Raw genomic sequence first — 16,089 nt, forward strand, 5'->3', positions numbered from 1 at the left:
TAAACTGGTGAATTACTAGGTCACTGATTGTTTTATGCTGTAATAGAGGTGATTTTGTGATTGGAAATGGGCAACTGCAATTTATATGACTGCTAACCTACATTATTTCATAAACTGGTACAATAGGAGAGAGCCCTTGAAATGAAATGACCTCAAGGGAAAATTGGCTGTCTTTTTATTATCTTCCATTTTCTTCTTAAAATAATCAACGTCAAATATTGGTAATTTTGCACTTTACCTGTAGGAGTTCTAAGCTAAGAATTTTTATGATTGCATTTAGAAGAAGAGTTTTAAATAAACCTTTTGTCTCTAATGATTTTATGAGGTTTTTTCCTTTTTTTCCTTAGGGTCATGTAAAATTATCTGATTTTGGTTTGTGCACGGGGTTAAAGAAGGCTCATAGGACTGAATTCTACAGAAATCTTACCCACAACCCACCAAGTGACTTCTGTAAGTTGGATTTTTTTTCGAGTTAAAGTAGTCCAGCTGGTTTAATCCAGGACTGTTGAGAACTGAAGCTTCTCTCCTTCTCCTCAACCCTTAAACTGGTGTGTTTTCAATGCATGTATGTGAATTTGTGTTTTGGTAAGAGTTTTCCCCTCATAATTACAATTCTGTCTCATTGAAATTAGCATTCCAGAACATGAACTCAAAGAGGAAAGCAGAAACATGGAAGAAAAATAGGAGACAACTGGTAAGTAGCCACATTTGGAAGAAAGAATTTTGTGCCCTGGTCCTAAAATCTCATTTGGTATTTGTTTTATAATTTAGAGCTTCACAATAATTAGTTCTTACTTCCTAGCAGTGATAGAGCTTGTTCTGAAATAGTATAGCTTTCTTAATTTTTCTGTAACATTTCCATGCCTGTAAAGGAAAATGCCACTTTTATATTTTATGATTTCACTTCAGAGTATTTTATCAAGCATATCTATAATTATGTATTTGTCTGTTTACCAGTACTAACACTTTCTATAAAACTCACCGAGATGAGTGTGTGTGCATGCTAAGTCACTTCAGTCTTGACTTAGTGCTCTGACTTGGTGCTCTTGTCTTGACTTAGTGCTTAATGCTCTTGACTTAGTTGCTCTGTGCAACCATATAGACTGTAGCCTGCCAGGCTCCTCTGTCCATGGGATTCTCCAGTACTGGAGTGGGTTGCCATGCCCTCCTCCAGGGGATCTCCCAACCCAGGAATCGAACCTGTGTCTTTTGCATCTACTTGCATTGGCAGGTGGGTTTCTTTACTGCTAGCACCACCTGGGAGATGAGTGTAAATTGTAGTAAATGCTGAGTGATTTTCATGTTTCCATTTTCCCTTCCTGTCCTGATAGAACAAATATCAGTCAGCATAAGTAAGGTTATTGTGTGTTTCTGAGAACTTTATAGACAAAGTAAACACAAGGTTTGTTGTCATGTTAACAGTGTTACAATAAAATAGAATTGAAAAGCAGACTTTACTGCAAATAAACTTAATGACTCCTTTAATGCCCAGCAGCACTGTCTGTTTTTAACACTGTAAGCTTTCTCCTCCATTACTTAGCAAATATTAGAATCATTTGTCCCTTTTCCTCTTTCCTTTTATCCTGTGAACATTGTCAAGATCACGAATGTGCCTTTTGACTTTAATTTCCTAACTTCTTGTATAATGCCTGGAGCTTATCGACAGATATCTATAAATATTTGTTAAATTCTGCCAAGTGATGAAGAGAAACTTACTCAGCAGTCCCTCAGGAAGGTAAACAGACTGAAAGGCAAGAGTCTGGTACCCTCTCAAAGCAAATAAAATGACCTTTGCATTGTTGAACTCATTCTCTCATTAGCCCAAGTAAACTTTTTGTGCTTGTAAAACATTTTGGTGTTTTAAAGTTTTCAAAAATATTTTTTAAATGTTTTGAGCTCTGCATTAATGACAGAATATTCCTTCTACTTTTAAGTCTGTCACTTTTAGATCAGATTTTATGATTGAGAAAAGAATTGCAGTATTTCCTACTTTTAAAGGGAAATATGAATACTGCCTAAAACTATGGTGGAAATTCTGTACCCCCCCAATTACAGAGTATTCACAATCATTACTCATGTGCAGGTTTTACTGTTCTTGTGACCATCATCATGACTTACATCAGTGTTTTCCAGTGAAGAAATAGAGCAGACTCTTGGTGTTTGGGGCAGGAAATTCCTTTAGAGCCTACATGCCCCACCACTAAATGCCAATCATGTCCTTCCCCAGATCACAGAAATGTCAAAATCTGCTGTTACACATTTTCAAATGGCCCCTAGAGTACTGCCTATAATAGAAAATTGCTGCCTTAAAGAAAGTTTTTGTAAGATTTTATATGAATTAAGAATGAAAACCTGCATTGCTTTCTAATAGATAAGCAGTGCCCTGGAAATGAGTTTATAATGAAAATACCTGATGTTTATATGGGAGGCTGTGGTTTACAGACACATTCCTTTGCTTGTTTCATCCTTGTACCCACTCTGTTAGGGCAGGAATTATTAGTCCAGTTTTATGTAAGCAGAAGTTAAGGCTCAAAAAGGCTGAATAACTTGCCCGAGAGCGAATATTGAGTGGAGAAGCCAGGCCGACTGAACACAACCTTTTTATTCTTTTTTGGACTGGATTTAGGACTGAATACATAAATAACTTAGTTGAGCTCTTTAGGGACAGAAATCATGTCTTAACATATTATCTGACTCCATGCCTGTCACTAAGCCTTACACATGATAAAATGCAAAACACATATTAGATTCAAAATTAACTTCTGTATATTTTGGTTTTTCCAGTAGTGAGCCATGCTCAGATCTTTCAAAAAAATATATATATATAATATATATATATATATTGAGGAGACTGGTTTGACAAGCTGTTCCTTTGCAGGCATATTCAACAGTTGGGACACCAGATTACATTGCTCCGGAAGTATTCATGCAGACTGGTTACAACAAATTGTGTGACTGGTGGTCTTTGGGAGTAATTATGTATGAAATGCTAATAGGTATGTTTTATTATTCATTTATGCACATACCATATAAATCAGAGTGCCACTGATTGAACATACTGTAGATATTATGGGCTAAAATATCTGAACTTGTTAAGCTGATTTCTGGCATCCCCCAATGTTAAATACACAATGATAAATATTAGTGAGCTCTCTAGGGATCCTGTGTCAGGAAGGGGGCATTTAACCAGAATTCCCAGGTATCTAAATTGTATCTGCCTGACCTTTTAGATGAAAGAGGGGCAATGCTTTAAATCCTTTATTTTGTTGACTTTATAAGCCATTTTATTATAAATGGGTAAATGGTGATTTTTTTTATTGTTAAGTAGAGCGCTCAGGGCTGTTTAGTTTTTTTGTGACATGTAGATAGTAGGTACAGCAAATTTGATCATAAAGGCTAATGAAACCTTATTTCCTGTGATACATAGGATATCCACCTTTCTGCTCTGAAACACCTCAAGAAACATACAGGAAAGTGATGAACTGGAAAGAAACTCTGGTATTTCCTCCAGAGGTGCCTATATCTGAGAAAGCCAAGGACTTAATTCTTAGGTTAGTAGTTAAATCTCTTAAAGAGGTTATGGTATCGTAAGGCCTCATGGGGACCTAAAAGATTAAATTGCCTATTTCAGTTTTGTGGGAAGAAAAAGACTATCACTGATCTATACAGTCAAAGGACTCGGTAAAGAAAAGGCATTTTGGCTTTTTTTTAATGCAGATTCTTAAAAGGTAATATGCAGGACAAAGAAAAAGAGTTAAGAAGAGGGAAGAAGTCATATTATTTCAAAGGTCACTCCTGTTGGATTACAGTGACTTTATTCCCTAAAGAGAAAGGGAAAATAAATTCTTAGTAGCAGTTCACATCACAAAAGTCTATGTAAGAAAAACACCAATACAGTATATTAACACATATATATGGAATTTAGAAAGATGGTAACGATGACCCTATATGCGAGACAGCAAAAGAGACAGATGTAAAGAACAGACTTTTGGACTCAGTGGGAAAAGGTGAGGGTGAGATGATTTGAGAGAATAGCAATGAAACATGTATATTATCATATGTGAAACAGATCGCCAGTCCAGGTTTGATGCATGAGACAGGGTGCTCAGGGCTGGTGCACTGGGATGACCCTGAGGGGTGGGATGGGGAGGGAGGTGGGAGGGGGGTCAGGATGGGGAACACATGTACACCATGGCTGATTCATGTCAATGTATGGCAGAAGCCACCACAATATTGTAAAGTAATTAGCCTCCAATTAAAGAAAAAAAGTCTATGTATGAAACCTTTTCTAAGCAAAAGAGTCCATTCTTCTTCTCAACTAAGATGAAGTGTTTAGGTTCTATTGTGGATTCCTAGAAGGAATATGAATTGGGACAATCTATGGGAACAGCCAGTTGGTAGCATCCTATAAAAAAAAAAAAAATCTTCAAACTGTCTTTGACCTTTGACCCAGCAATTCTACTTCTAGGAATTTTGCATATGCAGATAATCAGATGTGTATAAAGATTTAGGGTATATTATGTTATCTTGATACTGTTTTTAGTAATGAAAAATTGAAAATCATCTAAATGTCTGGCAATGGTGGACTAGCTAAATAAATTGTGGTGTTTCCATATGTAAACTTTAGAAAACAAATGTATAGAAAAATAGTTGAATGACTTTGGGAAATGTTCTCAGTATGTTAAGTGAAAAAAAAACAATAATGAAAGCTCCTTATAACACCACAGTTTTGAAATTATAGTAAAAGACTGGAAGGAAGTGGCCTCAAACTGTTTGCAATAGTTATATCTGAATAGTTCAGTTATAGATGATTTCTATTTTTCCTCACATTTCTCACAATAGAGTTAACTTCAGTAAACAGAAAAAAAGGATGAAATGTTTGAAATAATGCAGAGTGCTTGAGATATAGTCTGCATATTATAATTTCTCTGTTTCCATCTTCTAGGTTTTGTATTGATTCTGAAAATAGAATTGGGAATAGTGGAGTAGAAGAAATAAAAAGTCATCCTTTTTTTGAAGGTGTCGACTGGGGGCACATCAGGTATATTTACAGGCTTTGAGTGGGATAAGGCCGTGTGAGTGAAAACTTTCTACTAGATTTGGTGATTAATTTATCTCTGATTCTGATAGATTAAATACAAGAGGTAACCTTGTGGTCATGTGATAAGTTCGTGTTTTCTGGATGATATAAATGCGTGAGACTGCAGTGGCTATAGCTGAATGACTCGTTTTATGTAACATCCACTTTAAGAAACAACCACATACTGGGGCCCTGTTTAGATTTTGACACGCAGAGTTACATGATGAAGGCTGTTAGTGCAACAAAGATGTAATTACATTTAACAGTGTATAACTGTTTTTGTCCTCTCATATTCTATACTGTGTCTCCTTTATTAATTTTGAAGAATATACAGTCCCTCTTATAAACACTGTGAAAGTGAAAGTCGCTCAGTCGTGTCCAACTCTTTGCAAACCCATGCACTATACAGTCCATGGAATTCTCCAGGCCAGAATACTGGACTGGGTAACCTTTCCCTTCTCCAGGGCATCATCCCAACCCAGGGATCCAACCCAGGTCTCCCGCATTGTGATAGAAGTTAAATAATGCAGGTAACTTTGAAGAACCGGTTTAGAGTTGTTTGTTGTGAGCACTGGCCTTTATTCATTTTGTGGCCAAACTGTCTTCAGCAGTTCTGGTCTCTCCCCAGCACAGCAACAGTTCAGAAACAAATCTGACTGTGCCATTTCCCTCCTTCTCTTTGCACTTAGAGAGTGATACTAAGGGTCCTTCCCTGCTTTTCAGGGTCTTGGGGTGTGATTCTCGCCTCATCTGTAGAAGCTGCATCTTGTGTGGTTTCTGCCCCACTCCTTCCACCCTAGGGCATTGTCATTTGCTCTTCATTCTGACGAAAATGCTCTTCACCTCTCTGGCCTCCCTGCCCTCAGTCCTGCCTCACCTAGGCTCACCAGCCCCCCTTTCCACTTTCAAGACAGCTAAGTGTCCCTTCACTGGAGCTCCTGCCATGTGCTCGACACTCTACCTGATTCTGGAGTAGGTGTATTTGGGGGGCTGTTTACTATATGTCCAGCACTGTTGTAAGTACTTTATGCACATTTCTCATCTTATCCTCATAATAAGCCTTGTTATTATCCCCATCTTACAAATGAGAAAACTAAGTCACAGAGAAGTAATTTGCCTTACTGGTGCCTCAGCCGGTAAGTGATCTGGCTAGAACTGAATCCAGGCAGTGTGATTCCGGATCCTGACTCTGAACTGCCACACTGTATTTTACTGTCCATGTGTCATCTCATTGAGCAGAACTATTACATGATTCCCCCTTGTTAGAGTTGAAAGAATGCTTATAGACTACCAGTCCAGTCTCCTGGTTTTATATGAGGAAAGAGTCACAATGTCTAAGGTCATTCTAATAATTACTAGAGATTAGATCTCAGGGCACCAGAGTTTATATTTTTTTACACTAAACTAATATAAATTTATTAAGTTAGTACATTAAGTGTAAATAGGTTAGAATAATTCTGGGGAAAATATAAATGTGTTTTGACACAATTTTGTACACTTATCACCTACTCGATCAATAAGTACTTGCTGAAAAAATAGAAGCAATAAAAATTGATGAATTTCCTAAACTGTTTTTAGCATGATACAAAAACATTTTCATGACTTACTATTTTTTTAACCTAATGACCCTAGTTCCCTTAAAATTTATATGACTGAGAAGTTTTTGGATTCAGATTTCATCACAAACATGTAGTCCCTTCACCGTTTGAGCCCCTTATTTTCCCAAATGACTTGATTTATCAAGTGGTGGATCCTCTACTAGAAGAATTCTATTCCTAAATTGATTAGGTTGGATTCTGGTCTCCACAATGTTTAGGGTACTTTATAGAATGATAAAATTTTTTAAATAAAATTCTCTGTTCTCCTTTCCCTTTCATTAACTATTCTTATTCCTCTTAAGAAAAAAAACAAAACAAAACAGCATGAGAAAGTCTTGATATAAAGAAATAAAAATTCCAAGTAAATGATAATATTTTAATAAGAAAATTCTACTCAGCTATGAAATCCACTTAATTTCAGAAATTTCAGATCCATAATAAACTTCCTTGGCTCTTCTAATATCTATAGAGTAGCATGCAGAATTTGCAAGTAGAATTAAGCTTTGGAAAACTGAGTTCAAGAAAACTTAACCATGGTTACTGAATACTATTTTACAGGGAAAGGCCAGCAGCAATCCCTATAGAAATCAAAAGCATTGACGATACATCAAATTTCGATGACTTTCCTGAATCTGATATTTTACAACCAGGTAAGATATTCTCACAGTTAACCACATTTAAAAGACTATGAAAGTGATAACATATTTCATTAATGAAATTCCTTTGGTCTTGGTTAATTTTTCTATCTTTCCAGTGCCAAACACCACGGAACCAGACTACAAATCCAAAGACTGGGTTTTTCTCAATTATACCTATAAAAGATTTGAAGGGTTGACTCAGCGTGGCTCCATCCCCACCTACATGAAGGCTGGGAAATTATGAACGAAGATCACGTTGTCTCACAACCAAAAGAACTCAGGTAGCCGCATCACCAGGCTTGCTTGGCGTAGGTAACAATACACTGAAATACTCCTGACGACGGTGGTGCTTCTGACTACAAGAGGAAATTCTACAGGATTAGGATTTCGAAGACTACTACAGGAATTGGTTGGCAGTGCCAGCTGGCTTTTTTCTTTTTTTAATATTATTTTTGTTAACTTTATTATATGAAGGTACTGGAATAAAAGAGATGTACATCCCTTTCTAACTGCACTGCCTACACGCGTATTAAGGTCCATTCTGCCTGTGTGTGCCGTGGCTTTGTACTGTAACACCTCTAATCAATTCAGGAGAAACACATATCATTTAAAGCAACGTAGGCTAACCTGTAGGTAACACTGCAGTATTGGCTGTTTTACTGCACACCTTAAGGGTCTAGATAATCGATAAAAGCCATCTTCCGTAGCTGGTATCAGAACACTTGCCCTATTGGTTTGGACATCTATTGAATATATATGAAGACAATTTCTGTAATGGTTTTAAGGCATTTTAAAAAGGAAATACACTGGGTTATTTAAAGAATAAAGTTTATCATCATGTTATTATACAAACTCCACAGTAGGGAGTAACAACTTTTGAATAAGGAGGACATTGAACAGCTTCACTCAAGCACTCCACTAATATATTTACTTTGCATTCAGAAATACTGATGACCTTTATACATGTATTCTGTATACTCATAGGGAGATGTACTGTATCATATAAAATGTAAAGTTGCTTTTCTTGTGACAAGAGGACTTCTTTTTTAATAAGAGGACATGGCATTATTTTAATTTGATTATGGTGAGTTGAATTGAAGAAATGACCATGAAGGCTGCTTGTAGAACTACTAGTGTATTTTTATTAAACTATTTTTTTAAACGTCAAACTTCTGATCATGTAAATGAACTTGTAGAGAACAAAGAGCTATTTACTTTGGTTTTCTAGAAAGTTGTTACATATCATGGCTGGTTAACTTTTATTTGTTTTGATGAAAATTTTTCCTTTGATAGTACTTGTATTATTGTGCCATTATTTTCTTATACTCCAGATGTACCAAAGATCCTGAACAGAGTGGATGTTCACAACTATGGGGGATTTTACTGTCCTGCGGGAATGCTGTCTTCAGATCTTTGATGGAGGCTAGCTCATTCAAGGGCCCTACTGTTCATGTTTAGCTCCATCACTGTGGTTACTGTAAACGGAATTAAGGAAGTAAATGCAGGCCAAGGGGCTTGTGATTAGAGGATGGGGGAGGTGATGTCAGCAGCAAATTCTTTGCGTATTCCCCCAAGAATGAGATAGTTTTTTCCAGCTCAACATTTTCATTTTAAAATAACTCTCTGAGGTTTTGGCTTCATCAGTAATAGTGGAGGAGTATTAGTTTATCAAAGAATGGCCTAATGTTTGTCTTAACTGTTAACTAGTAGAATTTCTTTTTTAGATACAACAGTTATCACTGTTACGAATGATCTGTGATCAGAATCTAAAATGATAATTTATTTGTATAGATGTTCTTCTAGTGGGGAAGAATTGCATAGGACCATTATGCAGATCTACAAAAGCTTTTATAAATGTTCCTGCTTCTAGGGAGCTCCATGGTGTTTGAATAAGGCCATTCTGTTCTTTTTTTCTTCCTGCCCTGTTCTCCGCTTCCCTTTCTTCCCTTTCCTTCCTTTCCCTCCCCACACCTTGCTTCCTTCCTCCCTCCCCTATCCCTCCTAGTATTTGTTTGATACTTATCATGTGTTCACCTAATAGTTCATCTCCATTTTTCTTATCTGGAACATGTGACCAAGTATCTAGGAGAGAGAACTATTAAAACTTTGGGGTTATCTCCTTTTGCCTAGCTCTTGTTTTTCTAATTACAACTGCCTCTAATTTTAAAAACTCTCTAACTTACATTTAGTTTTATGAGATTTTTCTCATCCCCCCTCCCCCACTGTTTTTTTAAAAAGGATGTTTTGCTAGTGTGAATGGGTAAGATACAAGGAAATTGCAACATACTCTGGTTCTACTATGGTAACTATTCTAGTATTAAAAAATTTCATTAATTCAAGTGAGAGAGAGATTGATATAAAGGAGCTGAATACCTAAGTTTACCTTTTAACTGAATAAGAATAGAGCATTTTAGTTTCCATTTCCTTCATTCTTATTAATAGGAAGAACTTGGGGATAGTTATGGTTTCTTGGCAGCAGAAGGGCAGTTATGAAAGTTTACCTTGTTAAGATGCTCATTTTTCCCTGGAGTTAAGTGATTCATAATCTTTGGAGTTCCCTCCTCATCAAAAGCATTTCTTAAGTGCCTATCTAAAAGCAATTAAAGACTGTGTCTGCCCTTTGGAAGCTAAGAATTTGATTCATAAAGCAAATTAGCTAGATAATTTGCAAAGTACCCTTGAGCTTGAATTTTCTCTATTATATACTTCCCATATTTCAGGTGAACCATTTAATTTAAATGACAAAACCCTATCTAATCAACAGAGCATAATGACATTTTCTTTAAATTAGACTCTATTTTGAATTAAAGAGTTTTGTTATAAACTGTGTGTTTTTGGTTTTTCTAAGCATATAGAAAGCTTGTATAATTCAGATTTGTTGATTTCCTGATTTAATGTAGACTTTGACATTTTTTATTAAAAAACATTTGTATTAAAGCAAGTTATGTTTTTTTTTTCTTTTATGCTTTTCTTATTAACATAGCTTTAAATGTTTAAATTTATTGAAGCATAGTGCTATCTGAGAATAGGAAATTTCTTATCAACCTTTACTGAATGGAATATATATCTGATTTAATAAGCTATTAGTTGAATGGAAAATAACAAGTATGGAATATTCAAAACTGGTTGCTTAGGGTTAAGACAGGGTCTCATTTATTTCTGTAATAATATACTTTTTCTGTTTTTTTTTAAACCTGTTATCTTTGTGTAGATCTGTAAATCTTACAATATGTTTAAGTACACTTATTTTTGGTATTTTATTGTAGAAAACCTTTAGACAATCAACCCAGCAGTATCTACTGGTAGGAGAAACAGCTATTCCTCTATCAATGATCTGCAAAGAAATTGATTGAAATTTTAATCAATAGAGAGGTCCCTGCCTACAAAACACATTCTATTCTCTCTTTGAATTGCTAAGAGTCAGAACATTCAAAATAACTATTTTGCTACAACCATGAATATTTCCCCTTGTCTTGATTTAAATTTTATTTTCTCTGTAGAAGTGCACTTATCTCTGGAACATTTTAATGAAACAAACACTTGGAACAAATATAAATACAATACACTTAGGACTATTAGAGATATTTTAGATTTTTATGAAAAAAAATGAGAGTAATATTGCTACTTTAAAAAGGACTGAGGTAATAAAAATAGATGTTAGTTATTTTTAAAGCAATATAAATTATTCAGCATTTGTCTGAAAAATAATCACCAGGCTATTGAGTTCTATGTTCAGCTGCTGAGTTTCAAAGAAATGTTTTGGTGGCATCATGCACTTTTCATTGAAGGTAAGAAAAGAATAAAAACTATGTTTACAATATTTTTGTTGGTGAGGTTTTTTGGTTATATTTTTGAATTTTGAGACAGATGTTACCCAAACCTCAAGAAAGCCTGCTTTGTAAATGGATCCAACTTTTACCCTTAAAGATCACATCAAGAACAACATACTGGATAAATATTTTAAGTTTCAATTGTCTTATGTTTAAACACTCAAGATAGTTGTACATGTTTATATGCAGCTTCCCCACTAGGCCAAAATCAGTTAGCAGGTAGAAATGAAAATATGTCTCAAAGTAGCAATGGAAACTAGGGATATAAGTGCCCCGGGTACCCAGGTACTACTCCATCTGTCCCATTGGAGACACTGATCATTGATCATGACACTGTTTCTGCCAGTCTCAGAGGGAGCCAGTCAGAATCCTGTTTATCCTAGCTGTGCTTCCAACTGTTCCCTGACTGACATCATTTTAGTAATGCTGCTGTTAAGATAGAATGGTGAAAACACTGAATATCAAAATTTGGACTTCGGAGCAAACCTTGATATTCTACATTAATCTTTCAAAAGCATCTTGTTGAAAGAACTTCCATTGCTTTACAAATGCTTTCATTTAGCTTACTCATTTTGGTTTTTACTACTACTCTGTGAAATAAACATAATTACTAATATTTTACAGATGATGAACATGAAGCTGAGTGTGAATTACCCAAACTCAGGTAATAGATTGCTCTTGAACTAAGTCTGGGGCTCCTTCCACTCCCCAGATCACAGAGCCCACCTCCTTGACAAATTATCTGATATGCTTCTAGACCTCAGAAAAACACATGGGAAGCCAGTGATCAATTTGGCTTTTGGGGTACTTTTGACTGCAAGTATCAGATGCAAGTAAAAAACAAAAATAAGGAAAATGAGTATCTTGTGTAAAACTAAGACACAAGATGGGAACCGTCCAGAGTAAATTTAGCATCTCAAAAACGTCTTCAAGAACGGAGATTCTTTCTAGTTTTTCTACATTGTCATCAGCAGGGTGTTGGATGTCCTTGGGCTTGTTTTCTCAGAGGGCTGAATGGCTACAGGGACTCTAAGCATCGAATCGTCATACAAGTCTTTAAAAAGAAAATTGTTCATCCTCTTTTTAAGAGTAAGGACAATCTTCTCCAGAAGCATTCTAAGCAAAGAACCCTGCCCCCCAACCCCATTTTGTTGGCCTTGATTATGCCATCCATTCATTCCTACAATAGTACCTGGTCTGTGGATTGATTTAAACTAAGCAGGCCTCACATTCTTGGTACAGAGTGAGGCTCCCCTAAAGCACATGGCCACCTGACACCAGAACCAAATTGGAGTTAACCCCCCAAGATAATCAAAAGGGTGCCACACTGCTTTATACCAATGGTTCTTACTGAAGCCACTGCACTTGGGTTTTGTTACTGATTCTGCCATTGCCTACATGTGAACTGAAGGGCTGCTCCATTAACATCTTTTCTGACCCATGTGAAATAGGAGTACTGAGGACCACTGTGCTAGACCATGGCTAAGCTACTGGGAGCCTAGGTTGCTTGTCTTTCAGAGAAGCAGGAGTGGGGGCGGGTCTCTGGACATCATAGAAACAATGGATGTTTGGCCCAGTGACCAGGGCATGGTTGTTTTAATGGTACTGCCAAGGCTTCCAGCTGCCATTCATCTCCTCACGGGTCCATCTCCCCCAAAGCTGTTATACCAGTCACAGGGATCCTCATCTACTTACTTCCCCTCAAGATCCAGGCAAGGGTGGGCCTAATGACTGGCCTCGTCACTAGTGGCTCAATTGCTTTGTCTAACTTGAGAAGATAGGCTTTGATTAGTAGAAATCAAAACATTTCTCGGGAGGTTGTGCTAACAACCATTACAAAGTTATTACTGTTCATTCTAAAGCATTCCTTAGCAAATCCTTAAATGTTGAGATGACTTATAAGGTCTCTGCCAAAGGGAGAAATACATAACAGGAAAGGGGGATTGTTCTCTGCCTTTCCTGTCCTCTTAGGTAAGTTAATCATGGACAGAACTTGAAAACTCCTCCAGTATGGTTCTATATAGTAGAGGACTGAGGAGGGTCTAGGGCACCATACATGTTGTAAGACTGTCCAAAACCTCCAAAAGTAAAAATTACTTCAGCTTTTGACACTTACATATACAAATACATAATCTCTAAGGAAAAAAGAGGCAGTAGCTCCATATATAAAGAGATGTCTGTAAACTATTCCCTCTAGTTCTAAGTTTTGGTCTCCCTGTATTTTTCTTGGAATTTTAGTTTATTGCTACTTCTGTCCTCTGGCTTATAGAAATACACACACACACACAACTTCTCCTTTGCAACAACCTAGGCTTAAGAAAATTCCTTTTTGGTTAGTTGAAGCACTATTTCCTGAAGTAGAGTACTTGGAGCAACTATTTCAAAATCAACTAGGATACTTACTTGAATAAAGATTTAGTGTGTCTCACCCCAGACTTACTAAGTCAGAGTTTCTGGGGTGGGTCTGAACTTCTACTGAGCTAAAGGAAAAAGGACACTGATTGGACTTTTCTACAATGAAATAATACCTTCCTCACCAACTGTTATGAAAACATCTCTCTGAAGCAATGGATGTCCAGTTGGTGATGTACAGCAGTCGGCGCTTATAGCCATGCTTGTCACAGTGTAGACACTCTACAAGTTAACAAATGAATAACTGCATTTTGTGAGCAGCCCTACTCCCCCTCCAAGGCCAATCTCAAAATGTTTTCATGTTTAATAAATACATAAATCAACTCCAAAAGCATTGAAACAAACTATAACCTTTGCTAAAGTTGTTATTTTCCAGGGAAATAATGTAAGAGGGTTTGCATTACACAATGAAGCTTCCTAAATACCCTTTAAAAATACTCTCAAATTTCCACTCCCAGTGGCAGCAGCCACCGTCACTTCCGCTCTTTCTCATGAGTATACCCTCCTGCAATTACCTTCTCTGCGTCTCACCTCCATGGGCCAAGCTCAAGCTGATTTCTCCCATTCCAGAAGCCCGCTAAAGGCTTGTCTATCCCTCAAAATACATTTGTGCCCCCCTGTTTCTCCTAACTGCATTCCCACTCATCAACCTGCTCAGCAAATCCAAGAATCTTCCCCAGTATTCACCCTCCATGGAATGTCAGGGGTGGAGGAGTGATGGGGAAGAAAGTAGTTTTAAATATTAATAATTTAATTATTTCCTCAGTCACTTAGGAGCTCATTAATGGGTAGTTATTTATTTTTATATGTCACTGGAGATGGGGGTCTTCAATTTAACTATACTCTGAAGCAGGTGATTTTTTTTGTCCTGGACCAACTGACATATCTATGTGAACTTAAAAGATCCTCCATACAAAATTGCATTGTTACAACCCCAGGAGGTTGACAAGAATAGGAATTTATAGTGTGCGAGGCAGTGGTTCCTAATGTCAGTCTTGTTCTTGCCTGAGTATTTGGCAGTGAAGGAAATTACGGAACAAACTAAATCCCCCCTAAGATTAACAATGGTCCCTGAAAGCAAAGCTGTTCCTGGGCTTTGGGGAAGGAAACCACATTGACTGGAAGGAACTATACCATGCACTCTGCAAGTTATGTTTCAAATCACTTTCTTACATTTTGCTCAAGGAGAAAATATGAAAAGACTACTAGTTGGAAAGGAGAGATGAATTTCCTATCCATCTGTCAAGATATCATATGACTATCTCTGCCTTATCCTAGGAGGTATAGTATAACCACTCTAAAAAAAAAAAATCTTAGGAAGTAAAGCTCCAGAGTTTAAAGAAAAAGTTGAAAGCAGAATTTAAATGTGAACAATTGGGGAAACACACATTAAACTATGAGAATGATTTGCCCCAAGGAATCCTGTGTGTCTGCTCTCCTTGTGTGTTACATGTCTGGCATCACATTTAGGTACTGGATTCCTGGCTCTTGCTCTCAGGCTTTTGGTGGAAGTGAATCATCATTTCTAAGAAATGAGGACTGTGGTGATTCACCGGCGAGCTTATCATACCACGTATGAACTCCTGAGGAGATCTGACTTTCACCATCTGGCTTCTACTGTATACTGAGTGATTCTGGCCAAAACACTCATCTCTGAACCTCTGTTTGCCTACTGAGAAGACAAGAATTATAGGTGTTCAACCACCTCACAAAGGTTGTTGTGAGGCTCACCTGAGATGATAAAGGGAAAAACACTTTGTAAGCAAGACAGTGTGTACGTAGCTTGTCCGTTAGGGCTCAGTCGCTAAACTGTGTCCAATTCTTTGTGACACCATGAACTGAAGCCTGTGCACTCCTCTGTCCATGGGATTTCCCAGGCAAGAATACTGGAATGGGTTTGCCATTTCCTTCTCCAAGGGATCTTCCAAATCCGGGGATCCAATCTGCATCTCCCAAACTGCAAGCAGATTCTTTACCACTGAGCCACCAGGGAAGCCCCTGTACTTTTTGACCAGGATCCTAGAAATTCTGCTTCACCATCAAGGTGGCATTGAACACATGTGCAGTCTAGAGTACCCCCTTTACCCCCAAGACTTGGTAAACCACCTCAAAACAGTGTACACTTGTCTGGAAAGCCAGGGTTTGAGCATATTCAGGGAAACCTAGGCCAGATCTTAAGAGTGTCTGCCAGGCTCTCTGCGGAATTTTTCTTTCTGAGCCGACAGCACACGTTGGTGTCGATGGACTTCGGGTGGAGTTCCAAGTCAAAGCCAGGACTGGGATGTCTCAACAACGGTTTTTGATTAGGAATGTGTCTCGTTGTGTGTTATCGAGGGCAGCATCTCTGCCATCTCCAGCAGGATAAAGTTCTGGACCTACTTAAGGCTGCATCAGTTTCTCTGGGTCTGCCTACTCCCGTTGGGAACACGCGTCCAACTCCCTCGTCCTGAGTAGCTCTCAGGACACCCAAAGCAGCTAGTTACGACGCTGTAATGGAGAGTACCGAAGGAAAAGTATTAGTTGTAGGCTGG

General features: G+C 37.5%; 1 protein-coding gene across 5 annotated transcripts in view; it reads left to right on the forward strand.

Moving 5' to 3' along the window:
- Positions 1-10,253, forward strand: part of STK38L (serine/threonine kinase 38 like) — an 82,644-nt gene extending 72,391 nt beyond the window's left edge. For all 5 annotated transcript variants that reach the window (XM_061125174.1, XM_061125172.1, XM_061125173.1 and 2 more), the window contains 7 exons: positions 348-450; positions 633-694; positions 2,879-2,996; positions 3,428-3,551; positions 4,946-5,041; positions 7,237-7,328; positions 7,433-10,253. In XM_061125174.1, the coding sequence (XP_060981157.1) occupies positions 348-450; positions 633-694; positions 2,879-2,996; positions 3,428-3,551; positions 4,946-5,041; positions 7,237-7,328; positions 7,433-7,560 (723 nt within the window). In that variant the 3' untranslated portion in view covers positions 7,561-10,253. The remainder of the gene's footprint in view (positions 1-347; positions 451-632; positions 695-2,878; positions 2,997-3,427; positions 3,552-4,945; positions 5,042-7,236; positions 7,329-7,432) is intronic.
- The last annotated feature ends 5,836 nt before the right edge of the window (positions 10,254-16,089 follow it).

This window comes from Dama dama, chromosome 22 (assembly GCF_033118175.1).
Source record: "Dama dama isolate Ldn47 chromosome 22, ASM3311817v1, whole genome shotgun sequence".
NCBI lineage: Eukaryota > Metazoa > Chordata > Mammalia > Artiodactyla > Cervidae > Dama > Dama dama.